At 55.3% G+C, this 13,773-nt stretch overlaps 1 protein-coding gene across 1 annotated transcript in view; it reads left to right on the top strand.

Moving 5' to 3' along the window:
• The first annotated feature begins 5,976 nt into the window (after nt 1-5,976).
• GRIP2 (glutamate receptor interacting protein 2) overlaps nt 5,977-13,773 on the top strand; it is a 42,809-nt gene continuing 35,012 nt past the window's right edge. The window contains exon 1 of the mRNA XM_039254961.1: nt 5,977-6,044. Within this exon, the coding sequence (XP_039110892.1) occupies nt 6,005-6,044 (40 nt within the window). The 5' untranslated portion in view covers nt 5,977-6,004. The remainder of the gene's footprint in view (nt 6,045-13,773) is intronic.

Raw genomic sequence — 13,773 nt, 5'->3', positions numbered from 1 at the left:
CCTTTGCTATGTTTAGGCTTCCAGCAGATCCGCTTTGGGTATAGCTCCTTCTGCAAATATGCTGATGTTCTGACATCATATGTGACGTTCTTGGCATGGAGTCGGTCCCGCGTGAGCAGTTGCTGGGCCTTGAACCTGGTCTTTTGACACCCAGCCCAGGGTTCCTTCTGGGGCAGGGCAGGGAGGAGCATCGACATCCTGAGATGGGGACGCACAAGAGTGCTCTTTCCCAGGGCTGAGCGCTGATAACTTGCCCATTTATTTTTATGTTTTTGCTCTTTTCAAAGCTTTTTTTTTAAAGCTTATTTATTTATTTTGAGAGAGAGACCCAGAGAGAGGGGCAGAGAGAGATGGAGAGAATCCCAAGCAGGCCCTGTGCTGTCAGCGCAGAGTTCGACTTGGGGCTCGGACCCACAAACCATGAATTCATGACCTGAGCTGACACCAAGAGTCAGACACTTAACCGACTGAGTCACCCAGAGGCCCCACGTTTTGCTCTTTTTGTCTGAAAGGTGGGTCGAGGGCAGGTGGGCAGAGTCAGTGCAGGCTCCGTGGGGAGGAGCATGACTGAGGGTGGGCTGAGGTCAGCTGAGGCCCTCACCCCATGCAGTGACTCTCTTAGCACCAGTCAAGTTAGCGTTCTAAGGCAATTATCCCTGTCTCCCTCTAAACTCCTCCATGGCTCCCTAGTGTCCTCAGGAAAGACACTGGGTTCCAGGCTTCCTGCCTTTTCCTTTCCTCTTTCCTCCACTCTTGTCCCCACCCCATGCCATCCTGACCCCGTAGCTCATAGTCACCATTTGGAAGAAAGAGCACGCAGGACCCTGCTAAAAACCCTTCAGTGGCTCCCGTCATGCCCAAAGCAGAATCTTGACTCCTCTCCCACCCACCAGCCTCAGCTGCACTGGCCCCGACAGCTCCCCTGCCCACGCTTCACCTCTGCCTGAGCACCACCGGCCCCAAGAGGCTCCCTGACCTCCCTGCCTTGTGCTATCCCTGTCCCCCTCAGCACCATTGCATTACTTCTCTGTATTTGTGTGTTTTTGTCCTTTGACCTCTGTCCCTCCCCTGAATTGGCGGCCAGAGAGGTAGGCTCTCCTTCCGTTTTGTTCACTACAGACAGCTCAGGCCAAGCTTCGTTTCTAGCTGGTAAGCTACCTCTAGGTACCCCTCAGTTGACAGCTTTCTGGGTGTTTTGTTTATTCACCAGGTTTCTCAGCAGTAATCCTTTGAATGGACAATCTCATCATCAGTACTTTAGAGGAGGAATCTGAGGCTCAGAGAGGCCCCCTGCATGGTTGTGGCCTCATGTCCTCTTCCAGGAGGGAAGCCATTGCAGGTGTCAGGGAAATAGAGGGGGCAGGAGGGGGCCTTAGGGAGATGCCCTAATCATAGCTAGGCCTGGGCTGGTGCCTCTTGACCCTGTGCAGTTAGAAGGTTCCCAGAGACTCCCCAGGAGCAGCGGTGTGGCTCTCCCCACTCCCATCCCCCATAGTTCTTCGTCCCCTGTATCTGTGTGGGCTGTGAGAAGGCTTCCGAGTGTGCCTTTCTCAGGGGCCTTTGGGTTGGGGTGTTAGTGTAGATGGTATCAGGGGTACCTGGGTTCAAGTCCCAGTTTGTCCTTCACCCTCTGTGTGACTAAGAGCAGGTGGCTTCACGTCTCTGGGCCCCCACTTTCCATCTGAGAAGTGGGGATGTTGTGGGATGAAAGGAGGGAAGATGTGTAGTGTTGAAAGTCAGGCTGGGCACACGAAGTCTCTGCGCCACCTGGTTCTGAAGGACTGTCCACGGTTTTTCCTTTCCCGCCCCGGAGCCTTCCCCTTCCCTGGCTGTGCACTCAGCCTGTCACCTGAGTCCCCGTGCCCTCCAGGGCTGGGGAAGGCTGGGGGGAGGGTGCTGGGAACTGGCAGGTGTCTGGGGCCACAGCCTGGAAGCAGCCCACTGAAGTGGCACTGCCCTGAAGCTCCTCCCAGCCCTCCCTGGAGCAGCCGAGGGACATTGGGGAGGGGGTGTGTGTGTGGAGCAGCTTGGCTGGAGTGGGGGCTACGGCCAAACAGCACCTCCTAAGAGTGGGTCGCACGCGCCTCACACGTGGCCGCTGGAATCGCATGCTTGGTCTCATTTTCCCCGGCTTTAAAATGGGGCCCCGCCTTGTGGAAATGTTTACCAACCAGGCAGGGGCTGCGATTGGCCTGGCCTGGCCTCTGGGGTGGTGTGAGGAGAGAGGGAGGAAAAAGCAACAGAACAGCAATAAAGGGTTTATCTGTCTGGTCTTCAGATCACCATCTCTGCCTTGTTCCCACCCAGACTTCATTTCCAGCCGTCAGTCGGGGAGGCCGGGTACACTCCCCTATGGTTATGATGAACTCAGCCCCGGAGTCTGAGAGGGAGGGCAGAAGCTGGGGTCCAGGCCCCCACTCCATGCTGCTGGGGGTCCCCAGACACGGCCCCATCCGGGTCTCTGCTTTCCTGTCTAGGCAGTGTGGGGTGGGTTGGTGCCCAAGTGCGGCAGTCACCCTGGGTGGGCAGGGTCCAGGGATGCCAGGAGTCCTGATGCGTGTCCCGCAGGGACGACCTGGCACACAGAGAGCATGATGCCAGTGGCACCTGTTAAGATACGCTAAGAAGGTCCTGAGTATGTGCTGGACAGTGACAGTCTGGAAAGCCCTTCCATCTCTTCATGGATGGGAAGTGGAGCCTCACACAGAACGGACTTGCCCAGAATCACGTAGTTTAAGGGTGGCAGAGCCGGAACGTGGACCCAGGTGCACCTGACGTGTGTGCTCAGTGACCTCAAAGGTCTTCCTCTGTGGTCTGTTTCACAGCGTTGGTAGGAGAGCCTCGGCAGGAAAGTGGATGGATAAGTGCTTTTCTGACTTATTAACATGTGGTCTCCCTACTCCAGGGGGTGGGTGCTTTTACTATTATTATTCCATTGCACAGTGAGGAAGCTGAGGTCCAGAGAGGTTTTGATGCTTGCCCCAGGTCACACAGCAGTCCATCCTCTGGTTGTCTCACAAAACCTGAGGACATGGAGGTTTCAGGGCCTCTGCTGACCACGGGGCTGGTGGCCACCAGCTCTGGCCACCAGCTCTTCCTGCCAGCTCGGTGGCTCTGCCCCCTCCCCTAGGTTGTCTGGTCTCCCTCCCAGCCCATTCACAGCATTGGAAACATGACTGGGAGCTGCTGCCGGCCCGGATCCCTAGCAGGGCTGGCTCCCAGCCACCTCACACACCCAGTAAGCTGTCTCCCTTTTCCTCTGCTTCTCTCCAGTTTGGCAGCGCTCGCTGGATGAGAGGGGGGTCGTCTGGAGCAGGACCAATGGCAGCTTCGCCTGCACTCAGCTCCCACAAGGGACCCTTGCTGCTCATTGCGAGGCCCCTCTCCCTTGTGCCTCAGGTTGTGCTGCATGTCTGAGGTCCTTACAGAGCTGTCTCACTCCCTTGCTCTAGAACCATCCTTGGCTCCCATTGCCTGCAGGATGAAAGCCAAACTCTTAACAGAGCACTTAGTGCAGATTCCAATTCCGTGGGTCAGGGTGGGGCCTGGGTGTCTGCAGGGCTGAGGAGCCGCTCCGGAATGCGCTGGCTGTCGATCACATTTGGAAGAGCAAGGCCTTACTAGACGCTTCCCGGCCTGGCCCCGTGTGCCCTTCCTGTCCAGTCTCCTCACTTCTCACACAGGATTGTGTTCCCGCACACACACCTGCGATGGCTTTTCCCTTCTTGGGCACTTTCCCTCTCACCTTCTGAAGTCAGGCTCAGAACACTTCCTCGGTGGATCCCCTACAGGACTAACTGCTCCTCATCCACACTTCTAGACCCCTTGACTGGCCCCTGAAGTCCTGAGAGGCAGAGAGCAGTGCCTTTTATTTTTTTTTTAATTTTTTTTTAAAAGTGTATCTATTTATGTTGAGAGAGACAGAGACAGCTCAGGTCGGGGGTGCAGAGACAGAAAGATAGAATCCCAGTGCAGAGCCCCATGCAGGGCTCGAACCCACGAAAATGTGAGATCATGACCTGAGCCAAAACCAAGAGTCAGAGGCTTAACCGACTGAGCCCCCCGGCACCCCAGGGCAGTGCCTCTTGAAAGAGGCCTCCTAGGTGTGAACCTGGCTCCGCCCCCTCGGTCAACTGCCAGATACTTATTTAAACCCTGCCTTGTTGCAAAATGGACCACTTGCTTCCAAACCCACTCTGGGTTAAAATCAAGTGGAAAATGTGCTCGGTGGGATGACAGGGATGGAGTGCAGAAGGCAGACACTGTTTCCCATGCATCTCCTGGTGCCTGGTCCCCAGTGCCTGGCACAGCAAGCATTCAAAGAAATACACAGAAGCTCTCTCAAAACCCACGGCCCGACCTTTCCAGGAGCTTCTCATCCACAAAAGTAAATTCCAAAGGAACAGGAAGAGAGATCACCAGTCTTAATCGCTCGTTTAAATGCATCTATGTGACGAGCAAATATTTTCTTATGAGAGGGGACGGATGTAGCTGTAAAGGCTTGTGCACCATGAGCCGGCTGTACTGAGAGAGCTGGAAATAGGGGATGAGGGAAGAGGGTGAGTGTCTGTTAAGGGCAGTTCACATGAGGAGAAGGGCCATGTCCCCCTTCCTGCCTGGTACAGAGCTGGGGCTACCCCAAGGTGGCCCTTATCGTCCTGCTGGTGGTCATTGAGAGCCTTGTCCTGACCTCTGCTGGGTACTATGCACCCCCCTGAGAGCCTGTACCCACTCCCTCTTCCCTGGCTTGATTCTCCCAGCAAATTCCACCCAATTCAGACCCCCACCCCCTCTGACCCAGTGCTCACTACCCCTTCCATGGCTGAGATCTTGGCCTCACATTTGGCCCAATGAACTTGACCTGGAACCTGGACGCTGCTCCCTGGGATCTTTGTGGAGTCACCCTAAGAGGAAGGCAACCTTAGAAGTGGGCAACAGGAGGGAACCTAGAAGAAGCCCCCAGTCCCTAACCATGGTACTGGATGTTTTCATTTACTGCAGGCCACAGAACAAATATGAGCCCCGTTTCTTTCCATGTACCCAAGAAACTCCCCATGGGAGCTGGGACCTCCTCTGTCTCGCTCTCTTCTGCATTCAGCAGGATGCAACGTGCACTTAGGTGTACAGGCTGTCGACGCCCTGTGTCGCCATCACCCACCCTTCTTCCCATGGTGGGATGAAGCGTGGAAGCAGCTGGGAGGAGGGGCCTTGTGCATCCGTCAGGGTTGGCAGAGTCAGTCCTGAGGCAGCGAGGAGGAATGGGGGAGTGTGCGGGGCTGAGGCTGAGCCATGGCTGGGACTGTGACCAGCTGCCCCTGCCCATCAAGCCCAAGGCGGGCGGGCCCTCTGCCCATCTCATTCTGTCTTCCCCAAAGGCTGGGGGAATGCTCCATGGGGCAGGCTGCTGGGCTCAGCCCCCCCAGGCCCTACCTTACAGAAAAGGAAACTGAGGCCAGGAGGATGTAGTTAGAATCTGTAGAAGAGCCCCAGGGGGCTCTGAGCTCCACGATTTCTAACCCGAGACCCACAGCTGCTCTCTGGCACATGGCTACACTGTATCTGGCTTCTGTCCTGGGATTCTGTGCAAGATTCTGTTGGAATCTGCTACTTTAAAAAAAAAAAGTTTGGGAGTCACTGTTCCTCTTTTCTAGATGGAAAAACTGAGGTCTGGGGAGACAGCCACTTACCAAAGTCTTAGGGCAAGTTAGGAGCAGCACTGGCTCCAGGGGTCCCTCTGCTTGGGGACCCAGTGGGAGGACCCAGGCTCAGACTGTGGGCCTCCAGAGGGGGGTGTATAGAACCACATCTCAGAGGCAGCTATATGGTAGCCGTGTCCCCTTTAAGCAGAGAGCCTCCCGCTGCGGTGGGTGGACTCCGTGCCCAGCCAGTGGGAGCCGTGAGCCTCCCTCCCACAGCCCCTCCCTGGGGAGGGTGAGGGAGGGCCGAGCAGTGTGGCTCCCGAGGGAGTTGGTGGGCAGCCGCTGCCGAGGAGACAATAGCAGACATGCTGTGTGGGCTCAGCCGGGAGACCCCCAGAGAGGCGGGTGAGTGATGGGGACCCGCTGGCAGAGTGCTGGGGCTGGACCCTTTGCCCTCCGGAACGGCTGCCCAGAGAAGAGAGTGCGATGGCCACCCCCTGGAGACCCAGAGCCTAGAGAGAGTGTGGGGCTGGGACACCTGGCCCCTGGTGGGCCCAGAGAGGGCTGCTGTCCTGCCGCAGGGGACTGAAGCCACTGGGCTGTCCCCTGTCCCACATGGCGGGGGCAGCAGGCAGGCTGGAGTTCCAGAGGGCAGCGCTTGGCACCCACAGGTGCCCCGGGGAGGTGCGTCCTGCCTCTGCATGGGCATCAGCTGGTGGGCATGAGCTCCCCGCCCAGAGATGTGAGAGCAAAGGCTGAGCTCAGTGTGGTGTGGAGGGAGCTTCTATAGCAGGAAGGAGGCTGCACCTCATGGCGGCGGGTGGAAATCCTGGCCCAGGGTCTGGCTGGGAAGCCCCAGGGCTCTGGGGATGCAGCGGGGCAGGTGTCACACAGCTGCCGAGTTCCTCAGTGGGCCCAGGACGGGCACCGTGGGAAGGGTTGCCCCGTCCGTCTGCCCGCCCGCCTGTCTCTCCAGCCTTCCCCTGCCGGCTGCTTTCCTCTCCCTGCTCCTGCCCTAACCACACACACCCCGGCCCCAACCTGAGCTTGTCAAGAGCTGGGATCTGGTCATCCTTTGCTCGGTGTCCAGGGACTACCCCTGTCAATCCCTTCCCACACTCCACATACTCTTGATGGTACCTCCCTGAAACCGTTTTGAGGGTAGGGGCTGCGGTCCTAATGGACCAGTGAAGAAACAGGCTCAGAGAGGGGTGGTGGCCCACCCAGGGCCCCACAGCTACATGCAGTGGCCAAGCCAGGAGGACTTTATAGCGGTGAACTTCGGCTCCCACCCCCCACCCATGGCAAGGGGAAGGGACAGGGTCACCCCCAGACCCTAGATACCAACACGAATAATGTAGCTAACCGCTGTTGAGATCTTACTCAGTGTCAGGCTCTGTGCTAAGCTCTTTCTCTGCATTTTCTCATTTACTTTTCACAGTATGGTGAGTTTGGTACTGTTTTTTCTCTCCATTTTACAGGTGGGGAAACTGAGGCATGGAGGTGTTAAATGACTTGTCCAAGGCTACACAGCCAGAAGTAGCAAAGCTGGGATGAGACCCCATGTGGTCTGCCCTGGCTCCCTCCCAGTGACTGCACTGTAAATGGAGGCATTGCCTTCCTGGCCTGGGTATATCTGTCCTCCCCACCTAAGGCCCAGGTGAGGGGGGTCACCTTGTCCTCCAGTGGTCAGAGCCACAGAGGCAGCAGTGCCCTGGAGACCTCCCCTGGAGGAAGGTGTCTTCCCTCACCTCATGGGCCTCATGGGCCTGTGGCCTCCACCAAGGCTCAGGCCTCAGCATTGCCTGCCTGGACCTTTGCCACAGTCTCTTCCTTGGCCTTCTAGCCTCCAGCCCACTTTCCCATCCTGCCCAGGGAGGGAGCCTGCTAAAACTCAAATCTGATCACAGCTCCTTATCTTGGCATTCAAGGCCCTTCTTGATCTACCTGGCTTTTTCTCCCTCTGTTGACTTACTGGATTCCCATCTTCACTACTGCAACCCCCACCCTAGTCTCCTCTCCAGTACATCTGCCAAGTTGATGTCAACACTAAGGCTTTTTTTTTCTTTTTTAAGAAAAGTCCAAAGATGGTGCTTAGGCGTGGTGGGATCCAGGTGTTCAGTTACCATCATTAGGACCCTGTGTCTCTGCTTTGGTTTAGGCAAGTTTCATTTCCAGGCAGACTCTCACTTCTCCTTGAGGTGCCTAGAGGGCCCCATAACCTTTGAGCTTAAGGTCGACTAGATCAGTCATCCCTGAGGAAAGAGAACTTGTTTTTGATATTTCCAGCAAATGTCCCGGGGCCAGCTCTTGTGGGCCCAGCCTGGATCAGATGCTCGCCCTTGCACAATCACTAGGCCTCTGATTGGCCAGCCAGGCCTGGGCATGTAGCCTCCCCAGGAGCAGGGGAGACCAGGATAGCCAACAGGCGGCCCCTCCTGCACATTTCCAGGGGAGGCTGAGGCTGTAAAAAGTCAGGCCACTTGCAGAGCTCCTTGGCGAAAGCCAGGCTTGGGGTCGCCGTCTGTGGAATGCACTGCCCAGGGCCCTTTCTCGGCCCCCGATGGACTCTGGCCTGCACATGCGCTGGGAGCCCTGTTTGCCACCTGCTAACCCTAAGCCCTTGTGGAAAGGGATGTGACCAGGTCTGGGTACACTGGAGGCCTGGATGGGGACTTTAGCAGGAAGCCCCACCCCCAGCCCTCCCAGTGTTCACCCCACTCCGACTCCTGGCCACAGAGTGATCTTTGTTCCCAGGGCCTGCTGGGCCACAGTGAGCACTGGCTGTCCTACCAGGACTTGGGAAGCCTCAGGCAGGGTAGCACGCATGTCGTGGAGGCTGGGGAGGGTCGTCCTGCTGTGGCCTAGGCTGCCCACTCCTCTGAGGGGCTCTCACCATAACTGCCTGGGCCTCAGCAGGCCTCACCTCCTCCTCCACGGGGCAGCCCTAGGCCCTCCACCACAGAGGCCACAGCGTGGAGCCAGGGAGGCCTGGATTTGCACCCTGGCTCTGCCTCTTCCTGGTTCTGTGACTTTGAACAACTCATTCCACTTCTTTGATCCCTATTCTCCTACTCTGGAAGTGGGAATTGAATTGCAGATTATTTACTGAGCACTTACTATATGCCATGCTTTCCTTGCTGGACACAGAACCCAACACCCCAGCCCTCTGGAGCGGACATCCCAGTGGGCAGAGGGAGAAAGTAAGGATGAGATAGGAAGATGAGATCACTAAGGTTTTAAAACAGTGAGGTCTGTTGAGTGCAGAAGAAGATACAGAGTATGGAAGGTGCGGGAGGTGTGGGGGGTGCAGGGTAAGTTCAAACAGGCTGACTGGGGAAGACCTTCCTGAGAGGATGACACTCCCACAAGTTCCTGACGGGGGTGAGGGAGGGGGTTTTGTGGATGTCTGGGTAAGTGTATTCTGGGCAGAGGGAACAGTTGATGCAAAGGCTGTGGGGTGGGCATGAGTCTGGCGTGTGGAACAGCATCTGGTGTGTGGAACAGCGTCTGGTGTGTAGAACAGAGTCTGGTATGTGGAACAGCATCTGGTGTGTGGAACAGTGGTATGTGGAACAGCGGTATGTGGAACAGCATCTGGTGTGTGGAACAGTGGTGTGTGGAACAGCGTCTGGTGTGTGGAACAGTGGTGTGTGGAACAGCGTCTGGTGTGTGGAACAGCATCTGGTGTGTGGAACAGTGGTGTGTAGAACGGAGTCTGGTGTGTGGAACAGCATCTGGTGTGTGGAACAGTGGTATGTGGAACAGCGGTATGTGGAACAGCATCTGGTGTGTGGAACAGTGGTGTGTGGAACAGCGTCTGGTGTGTGGAACAGTGGTGTGTGGAACAGCGTCTGGTGTGTGGAACAGCATCTGGTGTGTGGAACAGTGGTGTGTAGAACGGAGTCTGGTGTGTGGAACAGCATCTGGTGTGTGGAACAGTGGTGTATGGAACAGCATCTGGTATGGAACAGAGTCTGGTGTGTGGAACAGCATCTGGTGTATGGAACAGCATCTGGTGTGTGGAACAGCAAGAAGACCCATGACCTGGAGTGGAGGGAGCTGGCAGAGGGACGAGTATCATGTGGCAAAGTCAGGGAGGCCAAGTGACTATCACTTGTGGCAAGAACGTTTGCTTTTACTCTTCACGGAGTGAATTTTGAGTGTTTACTGCTCTAGGCAGCCACTGTCGGGAAATAAAACGGTTTCGTTGGTGACTCAGTGTGAGAGTCATGCTCCTCAATACTGCTGTTTTCAGGGTGAGGGACAAGAGCTTAGACCCAGAAGGCAGAGGACCGAGGCCTGACATGAGCTTGCCCAAGATATCGGGGGCACCATGGCCACAGCAGGGATGGCAGCCTGAGCCTGGCTCCAGGGCCAGTGCCGGGGGTCCTACACCCCTCATGGAGGGGGCATTGTGGGGCTAATTTGGGGCTCCCTGGAGCCTGGCGCTGGCTTCTCGGGTGCTGCTCCTTTGTGGTCTTTCAGCCTTGGGTTTACAGGGAGAGAGCAGAGCCGAGGGTTAAGGATGTGGCCTGCTGAGAGGCCAGAAAGACCTGGACTCAGTCTTTCCTCCGCAGCTCACCAGCTGAGTGGCCTCTCTGGGCCTCCGTCTCCTCACCTGTGAAATGAGGCGGTTGGGGAGCCTCTTTCCCGACGCTCTCCAGAGAGTTCAGCTAGTGCAAGTAAAGTGCAGGCCTACCACTTCTCTCTCGTGTTCTTTTTATTCAGTTCTTGGCAGCAAGTGAATTGGCACCTACTTTTAAAATCTGCTGGCATATTTCTGGTTTCCCTTAAAAATGTGCATTGAACAGACCGAGGGGTCACCCTGTGGCCAAGCTGATCTTCCCATGCTTCTCTCTCTGTGGGAGGCCAGCCTCTGCAGAGGCTCATCGTCTCCGGGGTTTGGGGTCAGCCTGTGACCGATGCACCCACCTCCCTCCAGCAATCTGACCTGGTCCAGCCCGGGATGGTTGGAGGGGCATCGTTCTGTGAGTAGAGCCCAAAGGATCTGGGGTTGCTGCCTGGAGCTGAGTGGCCTCGGGGCCTCAGGCATTACCCCTGAGTCTCCCCAAGACTGTAATGGGGTGGGAGGAGAAGGCTGGAGGGGGCCCACAAACATGCCCCTTAGGAGCTGTGTAACCCTGGGCAGTTCCCTTAACCTCTCTGGGCCTCCTTTTCCTCATCTTTAACATGGTAATGATCATGGCACCTACCACGTAGGATTATCATGAGGATAAAGTAATAATTTTTAAAAGTTTATTTATTTATTTTGAGAGAGAGAGAGAGAGAGAGAGCGCGTGTGTGCAAGCAGGGGAGGGGCAGAGAGAGAGATGGAGAGAATCCCAAGCAGACTCCTCTGTCAGCACAGAGTCCAATGCAGGGCTCGAACTCACAAACCATGAGACATGACCTGAGCTGAAAACCAAGAGTAGGATGTTTAACAAGACTGAGCCCTCCCCAGGTGCCTGTAAAGTGGTAATCATTTTAAAGTTCATAGAACACGGCTTGCGTTCAAATCTTGACCCTGCTTCTTACCCTTGGAAGTCAGTTAACCTCTCTGTGTCTCAGTTTCCCCCTTTGTAAAACGGGAATAGTGATCACACCATCTCAGAGGGTAGTGAGGATTACATGAGATCATGCTTATAAAGTGCATAGCAAAACACCCAGCACTTAATCAAAATGAGTTGTTATCATTATCAATCTGCGAAAACTTTTCTAACAAGGTCAGGAATGGGGGCAGGGAAAGAACTCCCGCGTTTCATGGCTTCTGTGTACCCCACACTCTCTGATTCCTCACATCAGCCTAGGAGGCAGGCCCTCGCACCCCCACTGTGCAGAGTAGGAACCTGAGGCTCAGAGGGGAGAAGTGGCTTGTCCCAGATCCCTAGCCAGCTGGCAGCAAGGTTTAGAGTCAGGATCTGAAGTTGCCTAACTCCAAAGTCCGTCTTTCCTTTTTCCACTGGACCAGCAATGCCTGCAGAGGTGGGGACAGTGGAGCTGGGACTGGTGGATCCCTTGGTGACCTGCTGGAGCAGCGAGCGGCTGCTGCCCCAGGGCTGGCAATGGGCCACTGAGTACTGTACTTGAGTACAGTCAAGGTTGGACCCTGGGGAAAGTGGGGGCCCCCTTCTCATCAGTGTGGGGCTGGGCTGGCCCTGTTGGGGGCTAGCTGTCACACAGTCATTTCCTGGTCCCCACAGATTGAGCCTCTCAGCATTTGTTTTCTCAGTGGCCCCCCTCACATGCTGAACGCTCCCTCCTGGAGACCCACAGAACCAGCCTCAGTGGGCTGACTCTGCAGCCCCGCCCTCCCGTGCCCCTTTCTTGCTTAGGCGGGATCCTGGCACAGGCAGCCTGGCCAGGGGCAGACTTCCTTTTCCCTTTGTCAAAGCTCAATAGCTCCCGGAGCCCCAGAGAGCCCCAGAGAGCCGGGGTTAATGAAGGCAAATTAGCAAAGCTTTCAAGAGAAATAAAATAAAAAAGAAACCCACCCACCCGCCCTGGTGGGGCAGGGACCAGGTGTACAGGCTTTGCTGGGCACTGCTTGTCCTCATGTCCTCGCTCCCTTCTGCTCCCGATGGGCCAGCCCGCATCTGCCGGGACAGGCTGGCTTCACTGCGGAAATGCATTTCCCTCTGAAGCGAGTTCTTACACGATGGATTGACTGAAGGCAAAAGCTCATAATTGCCCATTGCTGGAAGGAGGAGACAGGAAAAAAGAAACACGCGGATAAAAATATCTCTGTTTTTATGCACGTTTCCAGCTGAAAATTGGTGGGAAAGATGTTTTTGAAAAGCCTTCATCTCTAAGCATATAATTACCAAGTCCCAGAACAACAACAAAAAAAAGACAGACCGGGAGAGAGTGAGCACGTTCTGTTAGGGAGGAGGGCCGGGGTCTGAACCCCCAAAGAATTTTCTATAAATAATTCCCTCAAATTCTCAAGCTGGCTTGGCTTGGCTAGAGCCAGCAGTGGGGGGATACACCCCCATTTTATGGATGGAGAAATAGAGACTCGAGTCACACAGCCAACTGAAAATTCTGGCCCTGCCTTGATTCTTGGTTTGAATGCTGCCTCAGTTTCCCCCCATCCCGGGATGCTCATGAAAGTGGGGGCACTGTGGCTGAGCAGACATCAGGAAACATTGTAGCCTTTCTCATTGGTGCTTTCCTGAATATGGTAGGGGGCCTTGGATACCTAGGAGACTCTATCTCGCACTTTGCTGTCCTGAGTGGCCTCAGTCTCCGAGAGAGGTCACCAGGCCACGCCGTAAAATACACACCCCTCTTCTAGAGAAGAGCCTCTCAAGCCCCCTCTCAAGCCCACTGGCTCTTGGCACACAGTTGTACGGATTTCAGTTTGCAGCACACCTGGCAGCCAGGAAAGAGGTGCTCACAGCGTGAGCCCAACACCAACAAAAAATTGTAGAAAGGAGGGAATTTGGGTCACTCAGTGTTGAGACAGGTGGACCCCACACCTCTGGCCCAAGCGATGAGTCATTGTAGGCCGATTTGGCCCCGCATAGTTGAGTGGAGCAAAATCTGAATATCGGGGTGTGGCCGTGTGGAAGGCACACATGGAGAACACCACAGAGACACCCCAGGACATGGGTGTTCTCATTCGGGCCAGCATCCTACAACCTCTGCTTCAGCACCAGCATTTGGGGCTCCCACCGTTCCTCACTCGAGGTGTCTAGATATGTTGTTTTTAATATCAGGGCTCAGAATGCCACCTTTAACCCTCCCTTGTTTCCTGCTCTAATCTTTGGGATCCTACTGCATTGAATTCGGTGAACTTGACCCTTTGCTTTTCCAGTCCTTTCCTTAAGAGATGATCTCTCCCCTCCCCCCCAGCTCCCTCCCTGGGATCAAACCTGGAGCCAGGGAGCAAATCTCTGGTCCTTCTAGGACAGCCCAGGAGACAGGGATTTTCCAGTGACAGAATCTCATTTGCGGGAGAGCAGACGAATTCTAATTACAGAATTGCCCACATGAAATGCCAGACATGTTCACTGTCACAGAGTTGATAGAACCCAGTCTTTTTAATTTTATTAGCTCAGAAACATCTTGTTGAATCTAAATGAAGAGCAAATTAGGGAGCCGTTATGGGAGGCATTATACTTAATGGTGT

This window comes from Hyaena hyaena, unplaced genomic scaffold (assembly GCF_003009895.1).
Source record: "Hyaena hyaena isolate Hyena2069 unplaced genomic scaffold, ASM300989v1 scaffold_501, whole genome shotgun sequence".
Lineage (NCBI taxonomy): Eukaryota > Metazoa > Chordata > Mammalia > Carnivora > Hyaenidae > Hyaena > Hyaena hyaena.
The sequence above is the reverse complement of the archived record's forward strand: the minus strand, read 5'-3'. Positions and strand labels throughout refer to the sequence as shown.